Consider the following 17,217-nt stretch of genomic DNA (forward strand, 5'->3'; position numbering starts at 1 on the left):
TACTCCTCAATCTCCATACCAGTTCTAGGTCTGTTCAGACTTTCTAATTTGTTAGTCCTTGGGTATCCACCTTGGAGGAAACTTGGATACAGGAACCAACCTCTTGCCTCCTGAGTGAAGCTGGAGGGTAGGGGATCTTTTCCTGATGGTGCTGTGCCAGGTGCAGGGTTTCTGATAAAAGGAGGTCCTCTACTGACTCTGGTGAGTCTGATTTCACATTCTCCTGGGATACAGAAAACTTTTAATTAGTTTCTGATTTCTCTTAAAGGGAATTTGTCCATGAGTTGTTGTTGAATTGGTATGTTTATGAGGGGAAGGAGGGTCTTGGACTTCTTACTCTGCCATCTTGCTGATGTCATTCCCTCAGGGAGGGAGATGTTTTTAACTGCCTTCAATTTTTCTCATTATAAAATTTTAATGGCATCTTTTGGGGAATGATATTCAGAATACTTACTACAAATGATTTATAATAATTTATTGACATTATCTTTATTCTTCCATTTAGATAACATGAAAGTCCCTATCTCAATAGCTATTAAACCCTGTATGTCAATGAAGGGAAGCCGGGGATACTTGCATCTTTCCTTCATTCCAAGTAAGTCCAATGTTTTGTTTTTGTACTTCAATGAAAAGCGTTCAATAAGTATTAATGATAAATGATTGTGTTCCAAATGTACATGTATTTATTTTCTATTTCCATGTAACAAATTACCACAATTTTAGTGGCTTACAACAGTACACATCTATTATCTTGCAGGCTTTGTGTGTCAGTAGTGTAGACATGACTTAGTTGTGTCTGCTTCAGGATCTCCCACAAGGTTTCAGTAAAGGTGTCAGCGAGGACTGCAGTTTCTTCTGAATGCTCAAGTATAGAAGAATCCACTTCTAAGCTCATGTGGTTGTTGGCAGTATTCAGCTCCTGTCTGGCTATCAGACAACACTTAGTTCCTTGCCTTATGGGCCTTTTCAATATGGCTTCTTGCTTCATCAAAGCCAGCAAGAGGGACAGTCAGCTAACAAGATAGAAGTCACAATCTTATGTAGCCTAATCATGGAAGTATCACTCTATGGCCTTTGCTGTATACTATTTGTTAGAAGCAAGCCACTAGACTAGCTCACACTCATGGGGGAGGGGATTACATAATGACACGGAGGTAAAAATGGAAATAACGCGAGACTTCGAATAATGTAATTGGTATATCCTTTGTCAACCATTAACTATTCAGCTCATGAGTAAAGTTGGGTTTTCACTAGTGAAAGGTCTGTATATGAGTAGGCCACAACTTTTTTTTTTTTTAATTTTTTTTTTCAACGTTTATTTATTTTTGGGACAGAGAGAGACAGAGCATGAGCGGGCAAGGGGCAGAGAGAGAGGGAGACACAGAATCGGAAACAGGCTCCAGGCTCTGAGCCATCAGCCCAGAGCCCGACGCGGGGCTCGAACTCCCGGACCGCGAGATCGTGACCTGGCTGAAGTCGGACGCTTAACCGACTGCGCCACCCATGCGCCCCAGCCACAACTTTTTTTTTAAACATATGAAGATGATCTTTCTAGAAAAAACTATGATGATGATGGGATAAAAGAAGGCAATATTTTTTGTTTTGTTTTGTGTTGTGTCTTGTTTTCCTCTCTGTGATTTCATTTGTCATCAGTTTAGTAATAACTAAGTTGGGTGATGGTGATAGCATCAGGATGGATTTGAGTGTCTGTGAAAACACAAAATTTGCTTCCTCTTCTGCTAGTCAGCTCTGTTGCCTGTAAGCCCTAGGATCCCAGGAAACTTCAGTTCTAATTATCATCATTATCATTGTTGTTTTCATCATCGCCATCATTTACATCCTAACCTATATTTGGAGCTTACACTTTAAAAAAATGCTTTCACATAAATAAACTTAAACATTTCTCCCCTGATTTTAGTTCTCAGTTTACAAGACAAAAGTTTGCTGGGAACCCAGAAATAATACACGATAAACTTGTGTTTTATTTCTCCTGAATCTAATCGTTTAACCTGTATTTTGAAACTTTGTTTCTGCATTCATGTATTCATTAAAAAATATTTAGAAATGCATAGTATATTTTAAGTAGTGTGATAAGTATTGTGAATTCATTGATGAATAAGACTTTCTCTTGACCCTCAAGAATCAGTGCAATGGGAGAGAGAGATCTGTAGATAATACGGTACGGTAAGTGAAATGATAGCATTAAGGCTTAGTGGTAGCACAGAAGAAAGAATAATCAATTCTGTTCACTCCACTTTCTTGGCCATGGGCGAAAGAAATAATCTAAGTTTTTGCCTGGCTGATGTTCTATAATTTCTTCCTCTTTTCTCAGGTTTTGTTTACTGCTTTATGTGGTGTGCTTTATCAACCACCCCCCTCTGCCCACATTTGGCAGAAGTGATTATTTACATAACAAATGCCCTCATTTTCAATTGAACCTCTTGCCCTTACATACAGGAAGCAGATTGTATCCTTCCAGGCTGAAGTAATAATACAATACAGAGTCACTTAGTGTTCTCTGGAAAGCAGATACCAAAAAGGAATTAGACATACAAGAGATTTCTTAGGGGAAATGATGTGAAAAATAAAGTGAAGAGGAAGCCAGAGTAGGCAAGGAGCAAATTCAGATTGAGATGCAGGTCTGATACCTTTGAAATGAGAGAGAAAAGGAAGGAGTATCTGGTAAGAGGGTCATCAGACCAAAATGCATCCCTGAGATATTCTGAGCCAGGTAACTGGGGAACCTTAGAGCAAAGATTGCTGTCACATCACAGGTATCCTGAGACAGATAGGGGTAGTTTGGCTCTAGTGACCTTGTGGAGTTTGGTCATTATAGGAGCAGCTTTGGTCATGATAGGAGCATTATAGGAGTTTGGCTTCTGGATGACTTCTGAGATAGATCTGAAAGTGTAGCAGCTGAAGGCTGTCTGCCAACTACCCTTCTCCCAGTAGGTTCTTTGGAAGGGAGATTTGAGTACCTTACCTCTGTGGCCACCACAAATACCTTAATTGTTCACTAAATATAACATTTATATAACATTATGTTAATTCAGCAACAAAAGAATCGGTCATATTTTTAAAATTGGATTATTTATATATTTTGGTGTTGGTGTATACGTTCTTTATATTTTTTGGATATTAATCCCTTATTGAATATATCATTTGCAAACATCTTCTTCCATTCAGTAGGTTGTCTTTTGGTTTTGTTGATGGTTTCCTTTGCCATGCAAAAGCTTTTTATTTTGGTGTAGTCCCAATAGTTTAGTTTTGCTTCTGTTTTCCTTGTCAAAGTAGACATATCTAGAAAAATGTTTCTATGGCCGATGTTAAAGAGATTACTGCTTATTTTTTTCCAGGAATCTTATGGGTTCAGGTCTTATATTTAGGTATTTAATCCACTTTGAATTTAGTTTTGTATGTAGTGTAAGAAAGTGGTCCAGTTTCATTCTTTTGCATGTGGCTGTCCAGTTTTCCCAAAATGATTTGTTGAAGAGACTGTCTTCTCCCCATTGTATATTCTTGCCTCCTTTGTCATAGGTTAATGGACCATGAAACTGTGGGTTTATTTCTGGGTTCTGTATTTTGTTCCATTGATCTATGTGTCTATTTTTGTGCCACTACCATACTCTTTTTTTTTTTTAAACGTTTATTTATTTTTGAGACAGAGAGAGACAGAGCATGAACGGGGGAGGGGCAGAGAGAGAGGGAGACACAGAATCGGAAACAGGCTCCAGGCTCTGAGCCATCAGCCCAGAGCCCGACGCGGGGCTCGAACTCACAGACTGCGAGATCGTGACCTGAGCTGAAGTCGGACGCTTAACTGACTGCGCCACCCAGGTGCCCCTACCATACTCTTTTAATTATTATAGCTTTGTGGTATATCTTGAAATCTAGAATTGTGGTACATCTAGCTTTGTTCTTCTTTTTTAAGAGGACTTTGGCTATTTGGAATCTTTTGTAGTTCCATACAAATTTTAGGATTATTTGTTCTAGTTCTATAAAAAACGCTGTTAGTATTTTGATGGGGATTGCATTAAATCTGTAGATTGCTTTGGGTAGTATAGACATTTTAACAATATTTGTTCACCTAGTCCGTGAGCATTGGAATATTTTTCCATTTGTTTGTGTCATCTTCAATTTCTTTCATCAATGTTTTATAGTTTTCAGAGTATAGGTCTTCACCTCCTTGGTTAAGTTTATTCCTAGGTATTTTATTTTTTTTTGGTATAATTGTAAATGGGATTGTTTTCCTAATTTCTCTTTTTGTTATTTTATTATTAGTGTATAGAAATGCAGTATATTTCTGTATATTAATTTTGTATTTTGCAACTTTACTGAACTCATTTATCAGTTCTAGAATTTTTTTGGTGGAATTTGTAGGGTTTTCTTTATATAGTATCATGTTATCTGAAAATAGTAAAAGTTTTACCTCTTTCTTACCAATCTGGATGCCTTTTATTTCTTTTTGTTGTCTGATTGCTATGTCTAGGACTTCTAGTAGTATGTTGCATAAAATGGTAAGAGTAAACATCCTTGTCTTGTTCCTGATCTTAGAAGAAAAGCTGTTTTTACCTATTGAATATGATCTTAGCTGTGGGTTTTTCACATAGAGCCTTTATTATGTTGAGGTATGTTCCCTCTAAGCCTATTTTGTTGAGTTTTTGAATGTTGTACTTTGTCAAATGCTTTTTCTGCATCGATTGAAATGGTCGTACAGTTTTTATCCTTTCTCTTGTTAGTGTGATGTTTCATGTTGATTGATTTATGAATATTGAACCACTCTTGAATACCTGGAATAAATCCCACTTGATCCTGGTGAATGGTTTTTTTAATGTATTGCTAGATTTGGTTTGCTAATATTTTATTAAGGATTTTTGTATCTATGTTCATCGGAAATACTGGCCTGTAGTTCTCTCTTTTTTTGTAGTGTTTTTATCTGGTTTGGTATTGGAGTAGTACTGGCCTCATAGAATGAATTTTGAAGTTTTCCTTCCTCTTCTATTTTCTGGAACAGTTTGAGAAGAATAGGTAATAACTTTTCTTAAATATTTGGTAGTATTCACCTGTGAAGCCATCTGGTCCTGGACTTTTGTTGTTGGGAGTTTTTTGATTACTGATTCAATTTAATTGCTGATAATTGGTCTGCTCAAATTTCTGTTTCTCTCTGATTCAGCTTTGGAAGGTTGTATGTTTCTAAGAATTTATCCATCCCTCTAGGTTGTATAATTTGTTGGCATATAATTTTTCATAATATTCTCTTATAATCCTTTGCATTTCTATGGTGTTGGTTGTTATTTCTCCTCTTCCATTTCTGAGTTTATTTATTTGAGTCCCTCCTCTTTTTTTTTTTTAATTGTCTGACTAAAGTTTATCAATTTTGTAAACTTTTCGAAGAATCAACTCCTGGTTTCATTGATTATTTAGTCATATTTTGTATAATGCTTTACAATTATGACCTGAGTTTTCCTAGAATGTATTAGAATGTCTGTGTAAAGTTTGGGGCCATATTCATAGAAATCAACCTTATTTTTATGGGCCTATAGCTACTTCAATTCAATAAAATTTATAATAACTTGAACCAAAAATAGGTTAGGGATGGAAATTATTTATTTTGAGGCTTTATAGCTTTTCTGGTGAATTATTTATATGCTATTAACTGATTAGTTAAAAAAATACTTTAAGCCTCCTTCAAAGTTACATCTGAAAGTTCTTGGAGTTGTCTTAGCTGAACTCAAAAACAGTTCTCTTTGTTATACATGTTTCTTGTCTCTCACTCTGATACCCACATTGGTGTCCCTGGCCTACTGATTCATACAAGTGGTACCTCACTTTGACCATTGTTCATGTGTCCAACATGACCACAGTGATGTCCAAGGGCAAAAAGCTTCTCAAGATGTAAACTGCTGAGATGTCAAAGCAGCACTTCCTCTCTTGGAGTCACTGAAGACTGGCATCATGCTGTGTTCCATGCAGAAATTAAAAAAGTTTCATTGTCCTGCATCACCACTGCTAGCACTGCAGTACTGCCATATACCCATGTCTCAAGGAATTCCCTGTGAAGACACCTCTTCAACTTCTACACACATCCCTGCTTTTGGAGTGGTGCCAGACACAGTTCATGGAGTGGACCATAGAACCACTGTTTGGAACAGACCCTATGATGTTCTTTTCCACATTTTACCCTACAAGTAGAGAAGTGGAGACAAATTAGGAAGTTGGTGGTACTTTAGGCTCAGAGTGATGAGGGCCTGCATTAAGAGACTGCCGATGGGGATAAAAAGTGGGCTAGTGAGATTTACTGGAGTTGGGGATTCTAGTGCCTATATGGTGGTGAAGGTGAGGAAATCAATTTTTGGATCTGTTGGGTGAGATAACGGACAACACTTGAAGACAGATATTGAATGCATATGTGGGACAGGTGGTTAGAAGAAAAGTTGAAACTAAAGATGATGATTTGGGAATTATCACCTTATGTGGCACTTAAAGCCAAGGAGAGTGTGCAAAGTGAAAATTGAGAGCTGAGGATACAGCCCTAAGAAAGAGAAGTCAATGAGGAGGAGGAGTCAGAGAGGTTGGAAGACAACTGGGAGAGAATGGTAGCACCAATGCCAAAGGAAGGAGTTTTGAGGAGGGAGCTGGCATTTCCGTTAAGCACACCAAGTTCAGGTTAAAGATGGAAAAATTTTCTTTTGATTATGGCTACAATGAGTCATGGTGACTTTATTAGGAAAATATTTTCAATGAGGTAGTGGTTATAATAAATTTTTTAAAAGTAATCTTTACATCCAACATGGGGCTTGACCTTATCACCCTGAAATCAAGAGTCACATATTCTACTGATTGAGCCAGCCAGGAGCCCACAATAATTGTTTTTATCATAAAAAAGATTGTACATATTTTCCAGTTGGGCTAACTGAATAACTTAGAAGAGGTGAGCAAAATGCAGTGTTTACTGGAATTTTCCATGTTAAATGGTAAAAGGGAAACCATGAAAGAATAATAAGATAACTCATACATATAATTTCTAATCAAAAGGTTCAGTTTTATTCTCCAAGAAGTCTTTCATCAAAACTCCTAAGGGGTGCCTGGGTGGCTCAGTTTGTTAAGAGTCCAACTCTTTTTTTTTTTTTTTGAGAGAGAAAGAGAGTGTGAATGGGGGGGAGCAGAGAGAGAGAAGGAGAGAGAGGATGCCACACAGGCTCTCCACTGTCAGTGCAGACCCCAACGCGGGGCTCAAACTCAGGAAACCATGAGATCATCACCTGAGCCAAAGTCAAGAGTCAAATGCTCAACTGATGCCACCCAGACGCCCCTCCAACTCTTAATTTTGGTTCAGGTCATGATCTCAAGTTTCATGAGATTGAACCCTACATCAGGTTTTGCACTGACAGCATGGAGACTGCTTGGGATTCTCTCTCTCCTTCTTTCGCTGCTGCTCCCCCACACATGCTTTCTCTCTCTAAATAACATTAAAAAAAACTCCTAAAATATGGGAATGAGTTGATTATCCTCATTTCCTTTCCTTTCCCTTTCCTTTTTCTTGAACTTCCTAGCAGAACTGGAACTAGAACTGGAAATTTTACATAACCACCTGATAGTTTTCTCAAACACATAGGTTCTTCTATTTTTAGGACTAGTGCACATAATTTTCACTGTGAAATATTCTGTTGGATTACCGTCTATTAATTACCCCCTCTGAGCTTCAGTGTTCTCATCTGTAACACAAGGATAACAATACCCATGTAGCAAGTTGTCGTGATTACATGAAATAATGTAGGAAAAGTAAAAGACGTATTTTAAGTGTACAACACATGTTAATTATTATTTATAAAAGAATCTATTATTTGGGGGACTAATGAGATTTGTTTTTCTTTTTAAGGAAGAGATATTAAAAAGTTATATTTCAATCTCTATTTATCCATAAACTCCATGGATTTGCCAGTGCGCAAAGAAGTTATTTGCCGGGGATCTGACGATTTTTATTCTTTTTGCAGAGCTCTGAAGGGAGGTAAGCATTCGATTCATATTACTTTCAGAATAGAACATAATAGTTTGTGAGAATGTTCTGAATGTTAAATGCACTGAAAATGTGAAATTCCTTTTCTAATCATTTTTTTATCCAAAGATTTTTACTTTAGCAGCTTAAACAACATTTTGTAATTATGTTACTGAATTATTATTAAGATGGTACTTATTTGAGTGTGTTAAAAGGTATACTAAAATTTTTACCTTGTTCAGATTAATATTGTACATTTATCCTTGGTTATGGATCCCTTTTTCTAAACATTACACTTACTATTTTTTATAGAAACTCACTAAACCACAGCCAAGGGAACAGGCTTGGTGGAATCAGCAGGGAAAGAAAAAAAAGTACTTTTTAAGAATTTTATTAAAAAAAAGAAAAGAAACTGACTCGATTTTCTTTTTTTTTTACAGTGGTTTCCTCAATATCTTCCCCTGCTTTTTTCTGCCCTGATAATATTCACAGAATAAGAAAATTTCAGAGTTCAGGACCTTAAAGGTCACTTACTGTAAATCAAGTAATTTTTAAACTAGTATTTTAAATAGTTTAAATGTTTATAAATATTAGACTGTCACATTACCAAAAAATTGGAAAGTATAAAAAAAAGTCAGAGAATCTTATTTCCAAAGACATTTTGGAGTATTTCCTTCTGAGTTTTCAATGTATGTACATTGTTTATGTACTTATAACTATGCTACACTATAATCATTTCTTTTTCTTTTTTTTTGATTTAAAGATTTTATTTTTATTATTTTTATTTTTTTAATAAAAAAATTTTTTTTAACGTTTATTTATTTTTGAGACAGAGAAAGACAAAGCATGAATGGGGGAGGGTCAGAGAGAGGGAGACACAGAATCCGAAACAGGCTCCAGGCTCTGAGCTGTCAGCCCAGATCCCGACGCGGGGCTCGAACTTACAGACCGAGAGATCATGACCTGAGCTGAAGTCAGCCGCTTAACTGACTGAGCCACCCAGGCGCCCCTAAAGATTTTATTTTTAAGTAATTTTTATACCCAATGTGGGGCTTGAACTTACAACCCAAAGATCAAGAGTTGCATGCTCTACTGAATGAGCCAGGCGGGCACCCCAATAATTTTCTTTTTATTTATTTTTTGTTTGAGAGAGAGAGTCGGGGGAGAGAGAGAGGGTCAGAGGGAGAGAGAAAGAACCTCAAGCAGTCTCCATGCTCAGCACTCATCACAGAGCCTGATGCAGGGCTCTATCCCACAACCCTGGGATCATGACTTGAGCCAAAAGCAAGAGTCAGACGCTTAACCAACTGACCCACCTAGGCGCCCCAATAATTTTCTTTTTAAAAGTTAATGTATTTCATTTTTTGACTAGATAATTCATGTGGTTCAAAAATTGAAGTATAAACATTACATAGTGAAACATCTCCCTTAGTGGGTATGCTTTGATTTATTTAACCATTCTCCTATTGGACAATTAATTACTTTCCTTCTGACATTTTTACTATTATAAATAATATTGTAATAGATATATCTTTGTATATAATTTTTCTCATATTTTAGATTTGAATATGTTTGCAGGGGTTACATATAACTGCCAGGGAAATATCCAAGCTTAATTGGGTTGACTGTATTTGTGGTTTTGTTTACATAAGGCCAAATCGCTTTTCTAAAGGAATCTACCCTTTTATACATTATGTCACCATCAACATGTATGTATTTTAATCTCTGTAGTTTAATCTCAGCTCTTGTTGATAGTGGGCATTATCATTTTTAAAAAAAGAAGTTTTAAAACAACTATTAGGTTTAAAAAAAGCCCAATTGTTTTATTAACATTTAAAAATTACTATTGCAGTTGCATATTTTCTTATATAATCAATTACCATTAACTTGTATCCTCTCTTGTTTAAAAAAAAAAAGAGATAGTTTACATGAATATATTAAATTTAGCAACATAGCATAAATTAGATATAGATGGGACAAAAACTGGAAAATAATGGCTGGGAATGAATGGAATGAGAGTAGCATAAAAATTCATAACAGGCTTATACCGGCTCTAACATGGACATCAATTTTTCAACGTTTATTTATTTTTGGGACAGAGAGGCACAGAGCATGAACAGGGGAGGGGCAGAGAGAGAGGGAGACACAGAATCAGAAACAGGCTCCAGGCTCCGAGCCATCAGCCCAGAGCCTGACGCGGGGCTCGAACTCACGGACCGCGAGATCGTGACCTGGCTGAAGTCGGACGCTTAACCGACTGCGCCACCCAGGCGCCCCAAACATGGACATCAATTTGATCTTGTGTTTCCTAGCATTCACTAAGAAAATTGCTTCTAAGTACATTAGTTTTTTTGCTATGCAAGTGAAACTTCAAGATACGTCTTCCAGTTGACCATCTCTCCACAGCTCTGACTTGTCTGCCACCCCCAAACCATATGCAAATAATGGAGTTGGCATTGCTTATATGTCTCGGCTCAGAGTTGGAAAGATCTGAGGCTCTGTCCCAGCTTTTCCATCTACCAGCAATGTGAGCTTGTGTGTGTGATTTAGCCTCTATCAGCCTCATTTTCCTCACCTGTAAAATGGGGACCGTGAAACCTATTGTACATGGTTTTAAGGCTATAATTAGAAAATGTATATAAAAAGGTTAGTGCAGTACTTAGAATAAGAATTCAAGAATTATAGTTGTCGAATAATAGATATTGGTAGGGGTATTAGGAGTCGTTTTGTTCCTGATTTTACAGTCCTGTCATTTTTACAAGTGAGGGAACTGATGCCTGCAGTGGTTCAGGAACGTGTCCTTCGCCATTTGGAGAGCTAGTAACAGAGTAGCCTCATGACTCTTAAGGTCCAGTCTTCCAGTGTAAAACTGGAAAAAACAAAAAACAAAAAACAAACAAAAACGCTTTTGGCAGATTACTTTTTTTTAAAGTAACTGTTTCACAATCCCACCTAATCTCTGATAGATTATGTTGACATTTTGTCTGAGTTTTCAAAGTTTCACTTTCTTGAGATCTAAAATGTGTCAGACTCAACCCAGTCTGCTGGCTTTTCCTTCCCTCCTGCATTTCCTTCCACAAACATCTGTTGAACCTAATTTGAGCAAGTCATGATTTAGGCTCCGGCGATCCAAAGTTGAATGATAGGGTCCTTCCTCAGAAGGTCCCTCTTTCTGGGAAAGACAGTCCTGGACAAAAATTAAAATAAAATGTCATAAATGCTGATAGAATTATATGCTCCTAGTTTAACTAGATAGTTACCAATTTACTATGACAGAACTCAGATAAGGTTTCAGAGAGTATTTTGGTAAAGTCTTGAATCTGAGAACATCAGAGAGGAGGAGGAAGGACATTCCTCGGAGAAGAAACAGCATATGCAAACACATATAACCCTGAAAGAATATGCTTTATTTGGAGAGTAGTTTTTTGTAGCTGGAGCAGAATGTGCTGTAGGGAATTGCTGGAGATGAGCCTAGGAAAGGGGACAGGAGCAAGCATGTAAGTCATGCACAAGATATTGGCTTGCATCTTGTCGTCAGTGGGTAGGGATGACCCACTGAGATTTTCAGTTTTGCAGATAACTAGTGTCCATATGGAAGGAGGCGGGGGTTGGCTGAGGTAGGAAGCTGGGACGGAAGGAAGTGTAGCCAGGAGGCTATGTGAGAGACCACAAGGGCTGAACAAAGATGGCGGCCTGGGAACAGAGGGGAGGTGAAGAAAGAGGGCATATTTGGAGACAGAACTGGCAGGACATTCTGACTGATTTGATGTGGCAGGCAAAGTTTAGGTAAAATCAAGGGCTGGTGGAGGGCCAGTGACTGGGATTAGTGGAAGTGCCATTATCTGAAATGATGTGTGCAGAAGGGGCAGATTTTTAAAGAGAAAGCAATGAGTTCTGGTTTAGGCATATTGAGCTCAAGGTAATTTTGGAACGTTTAAGTAAACATGTCCATCTGGTAGCTGAGTATATGGGCTCAGAGCTCAGGACATTCTGATTTAAGAAGCATTGATGCTATCAAGACCCTTGAAAATTTGGGAATCAAATTAGTAAGTACCATACATATCTACTTTTAAAATAGTTTTCCTTTTGGTATTTGTTACAAAAGTCATATATTTTTAGGATATGATATTTAGAAAATATAGGCAAGCAAAAATAAAATGAAAATTACCCACAGTATTACCACATCTTACACACACACACACACACACACACACACACACACACACCCTTGTTTCTTTTTAAAAACACATTTGAAAATAAATAAGTGGCTATTTCAAAGGCATCTTAAACTTAATTATCCATTAGACCTGTTTCCAGGGTTTTGCTTCAGTGGCTGTAACAAAATACCAAAAACTGGATGGCTTAGAACAACTGATATTTATTATCTGATTGTCTGGAAGCTAGAAGTCCAAAATCGAAGTATTGGCAGGGCTTTGCTCCCTCTGAGGGCGTGAGGGAAGGATCTGTTCCAGGCCTGTCTCCTAGCTTCTAAAGGCCCCAGGTGATTCCTGCCTTGTAGATGGCCATCTTCTTCCTGTGCCATTTCATGGTCTTCTCTCTATGCATTTCTGTCTCTGTGTCTAAATTTCCCCTTTGTATAAGGACACAGTCAGATTAGAGACCACCTCATCTTGACCATCTGCAAAGGCTCTATTTCCAAATAAGGCCATGTTCACAGGCACTCGGGGTTAGGACTTCAACATCTTTTTGAGGGACACGATTCAACTAATAAAACACTGGGGCGCCTGGGTGGCTCAGTCGGTTGAGCGTCTGACTTCAGCTCAGGTCACGATCTCGTGGTCCGCGAGTTCGAGCCCCGTGTCGGGCTCTGGGCTGATGGCTCAGAGCCTGGAGCCTGCTTCCGATTCTGTGTCTCCCTCTCTCTCTGCCCCTCCCCCGTTCATGCTGTGTCTCTCTCTGTCTCAAAAATAAAAACGTTAAAAAAAAAATTAAAAAAAAATAAAAAAATAAAACACCATCTGAGGCTTGGGTCCTACATTCTACATGGTGGGTAGGAAAAGTGTGCTGGACCACAAGTGAGCTGCATGGGAAGTGTAGAGAGGGGCCTAAACAGGGGCTCTGTCTTCCTTTTCTCTGGCCCTGCCTTAGTTCTCTCCTGGCTTCTTGAATGTGGGCAGAAGCTTCAAGCTAACTTCCCATAAGAATAGAATGGGATCTATGAGCAAACTGTGAGCTTTCTAAGAGAGACAAAACAATTGAAAAAGAAGACTACTGTACAGAAGAGGTTAGTGCCCCTTCTTCCCACCTGACCTGGTAAACATTTGGGCAGTCTCCTCAGATAGAAATCTCAGAGTTACTCTTGATTTCTTTCTCAAATTCTCATCCATCTCCTTACCTTCCTCTCTCACACAAAGTTTTCAGGATTGGCTTCACAGCCAGGGCCTCATACTTAGAAGGGCTTCACGTTTGGAGTTTAATATTCTCTGATCATAGACTTGAGATTCTTATTAATTTTATCTTTAAGTGTGTGTTTTATAAGTGAAGTCTGATGGGACAGTGGGGCATGCATGCAGTTCCCCTAGATGGGTTCTTGGCTCCCAGCTGCCCACTCCTCTGCTGGCACCCTGGACCCTGCTTGGGACCCCCTCCCAGCTACAGCCAGTGACCCCTGCTGCCCTCTATCGCTGGTGAGGGCCTGTATGCAGGGAGGGTCAGGATCAGGTGCAGGTGCCCTGCAGTGTCTGAAGTGCAATGTGGCCATGACCCACCCCACCTGGACTGGCAGCACCATGGCTGCATGGGTTTTCCAACCATCAGTGGGTTGCCTCCCCACCAACAGGTAGCTCCTGGAGGTATTACATGGGAGTTGCAAAACGCTTGAAGGTAACTCATGTGACAGTGGGCCTTTGGGAAGGAAAGAGGCCTAATTTGTCTTCTTTGCCCCAAACTGAGGCATGAGGCACCTGGCAGCACAGGGGAGGGAGGCCCCCATCAGGCAGCTCTCAGGCCCACGCTTCACATAAGTGCCCCATTCATGGAGCAGCCCCCTGGGTGTCCCTGAGCTTCTATACTCACCGTTCACTCTGAGCCAAGAGACCATTCCCTTGGATCATTCCATGCCTGGCCATATCTTCTCTTCCTTCTTTCAAATGTCCGATGTCAAGCTTGTGCTAGTTTTCTCTGGTCAGCTTGAAGCACCTTCTGGGGATGAGCCACCAAATACAAACTGTGTAATTTCAGTGATTCTGCCTCAGAGTTAAAAGCTCTGATATTTGTATTTAAAACTGTCATTGTGCAGGGATGCCTGGGTGGCTCAGTCAGTTGGGCGTCTGACTTTGGCTCAGGTTGTGATCTCACGGTCCGTGAGTTTGAGCCCCGCGTCCGGCTCTGTGCTGACATCTCAGAGCCTGGAACCTGCTTTGGATTCTGTGTCTCTCTCTGTCTCTTTGCCCCTCCCCCACTCACAGTCTCTCTTGAAAAGTAAATAAACATTAAAAAAAAAAAACCTGTCATTGTGCAATTTAAGATGAATGATAATTTAAAATTTTGTTTTACTTCAAATGAGATTAAATAACAAATAAAAAATATCATGGCAAGTCTAGAGAGAGACTGTAGAGGAAAAGAAAAAGCTTTATATTTCAGTACTTTTCATAGGATGTCTCTCCTGCCTTTTGAATAAGAGGCCCCCATTTTCATTTTGCACTGGGCTTTGTAAATTTTATAGCTGTTCCTGAAGCCAGGTACCCAGGGACCAGGTACTAGCAGTTGGAGATGCAGAAATGACCAAAGCAAAGCCCCTGTCCTCATGGAGCTCATGAACTAGTAAACGAGATCATTACTAAGTCATGAAATAAGGCAAAAATGAAATAAGATTCAGTTTCTGATAAGTGCTCTCAAGGAGAGCAGCAGGCTAATGAGATAGATCATAATGGGGGAGGGCACCTGAGCTGGTGGTCATGGAAGGCATTTACCTCTTCTCTTCACTGCTGTCATGTCACCACCTCCTGGCCTGTAACTGGTCTCCCTGACTCTTAGTGCCACCCTTAAATTCATGTGTGATATGGTCATGTGACCCACCTTTCTAAATAAAATCTGATCATTTCACACTCTTGGCTGTTCTTTCATTGCCTCCATTTTCTTAAATGTGGAACCTGAGCCCGTTTTTGCTTACTTCTTAGCACAAGATGTAGTTCTTAGCACTCCTGCTTCTCTTTTGCTTTAATAACGCTGAGCCTCTTGCAGGTGTATGCATTAGTCATACTGATTTTCACTTTCCTGCCTTTGCTCCTTTTTTTCCTGCCACCTGGAAAATCCTCCTTGTCCTTCCTTCCCATCCTTTATGACAATTCAACCCACTTCCTTCTCTTTTCTAGATTCCCTTCCCACCAGCATCTTTTGAATAACAGTCATTATCATATCAATGATAATATTAATGGCATCATTGTTATTCACAAGATGCCATGGAAAGAGGGTCTAGAAAGGAGAAGGAATAACATTTAATGTTATAATAACTAAGATTTTACTGTTAGTACATTTAATGAGTGCTACATTCCAAGCATTGTTGAGCACTAACATGTATTAACTCATATAGCCTTCATGATCCTCCTAAAAGGTAGGCGTTACTATCCATTGCCATTTTACTGAAGCACAGAGAAGTTAAGTGACTTGCCCAAGGCTACACTCCAAGTAAGTAGGAAAGCTGGGATTCAGATCTGGAACTATCACTCTTACCAAAATGCTATATTCCCTTAATCCTTACTGCATCTTTTCATTGCATTGTATTGGAATGGCTTCTTTGCATGCCTATATCCCCAGTAGACTTTAACTCTTGCCCCTTGTCTCCTCAATCCCTGGTATATAGTAGCTTTCAATAAATACTTGTTGAACTATTACATTTGAATTGGATTGGTCTTGAATGAAAAATCAGAATATCATGAAGACATGATCACTTTACTAGGCTCAAGAAGTAACATCTCTGTGTGCTAACACCCCTAATAAGGATATACCCTTGTGAGAAGTGAGATGATTCATTTTCAGAAATGCCAAATAAAAGCTGTGCTGTCTAGTTAACAGTAGGTTTACAACCTGTTGGAAATATGTACAAAGCCCTCCCCATCACACAATGGAGTCCCAAACCCTTAGACATTTCACTTCCTGGTTCTTCTTCCTCTCTTCATTTCCTGGGCTTATTTTTCACAGGCTTTGCAATGACCATGTGCCAAAGAACTGAAGTCTCTGAATTACCTCAAGGAATATCCATTTGTTCCAGTCAGACTACTTTTTGGCCTTACATGGGTATAGGCAACTTCCAGGCAAGGCTGTAACCTCTGTAGTCCTCAGCCAATGAGGAATCAGGGGAGGGACTTGCATGCTAGGAGATAAATTGTCTGTTGCAACTGCCCCAAGTGTGCCTGTCCATCAGATACCTGCTCTTTCAAGAATGTTGATTAAAGCCTCGCTTCACTGTGCTCCAAGTCTCCGTGTCCCTCCTTTGATTGGGGCAGTGGGATTATTTCTCACATCCAGAAGCAAATAGATGTTTTTTTTTGTGAAAATAGACATAATCTATTCATTTGCTATTAAGGATTTTCTTTGGCTAGTTAGGAGAACAAGAATGGTTATAGTTTGCATTTGACTATTTATATTACTTTAAAAGATATTTTTGGCCACTATTGCTTTTGTTAGAGATTCAAAACATTTCTACTTTTCTATCCTTACCCTGTAAATTCACTCCTTTGGTGTTTCTGAGTGGGAGAGTAGAGTATGTTTTTTCCTGCACTTCTGACTCTGTCCACAACTTCTTCAGGGCCAGGTCCATGGCTGTGCATTTCAGCAGTGACTACTTAGGCTTCTCAGTGGTGGGATTGGAAGGAGATTTGGTTTCCTGGCTGCCTCCCAACTCTCCTCCACCTTTATAAAGATCTATTTTACTCTGTTGAAGGAGTAGCAGTATTAAATATGCACACATGTAATTTGGGATGAAGCATATTAGCACTGGCTTATTCATTCATTCACTATTGAGACAAGTAGGCCTTAAAATTTTGTATCCCCTAAGGGATGAAATATAGGCTGATACTGAGAGATGCTTGGGGTGGTGAGGAAGCCGTAGGAGACCCATAGCCGGGGTAGGAAGTTTGTTACTTCTCTACAATTCGCTTGGGACTGCTGCTGCCAGTAGCAGCATAAAAGGTACACTCCATACTATATTAAAACAAAATCACCCGATGACGACTAATATAATTTTTTGTATTTTGTATTTT

At 39.0% G+C, this 17,217-nt stretch overlaps 1 protein-coding gene and 1 long non-coding RNA gene across 3 annotated transcripts in view; one reads left to right on the plus strand and one right to left on the minus strand.

Annotated features, from left to right (window-relative positions):
• LY96 (lymphocyte antigen 96) overlaps nt 1–17,217 on the plus strand; it is a 28,662-nt gene that overhangs the window by 10,261 nt on the left and 1,184 nt on the right. Inside the window, exons 2-4 of one of the 2 annotated variants that reach the window (XM_045049667.1) lie at nt 506–595; nt 7,880–8,008; nt 16,157–17,206. In XM_045049667.1, coding sequence (XP_044905602.1) covers nt 506–595; nt 7,880–8,008; nt 16,157–16,281 — 344 coding nt within the window. In that variant the 3' untranslated portion in view covers nt 16,282–17,206. Of the gene's footprint in view, nt 1–505; nt 596–7,879; nt 8,009–16,156; nt 17,207–17,217 lie in introns of those variants that run through there. The other variant, XM_003999897.5, reaches the window with a different exon arrangement.
• LOC123383039 overlaps nt 13,496–17,217 on the minus strand; it is a 32,300-nt gene continuing 28,578 nt past the window's right edge. Inside the window, exon 3 of the long non-coding RNA XR_006592258.1 lies at nt 13,496–14,158. This is a non-coding gene — a long non-coding RNA (uncharacterized LOC123383039). The remainder of the gene's footprint in view (nt 14,159–17,217) is intronic.

This window comes from Felis catus, chromosome F2 (genome assembly GCF_018350175.1).
Source record: "Felis catus isolate Fca126 chromosome F2, F.catus_Fca126_mat1.0, whole genome shotgun sequence".
NCBI lineage: Eukaryota > Metazoa > Chordata > Mammalia > Carnivora > Felidae > Felis > Felis catus.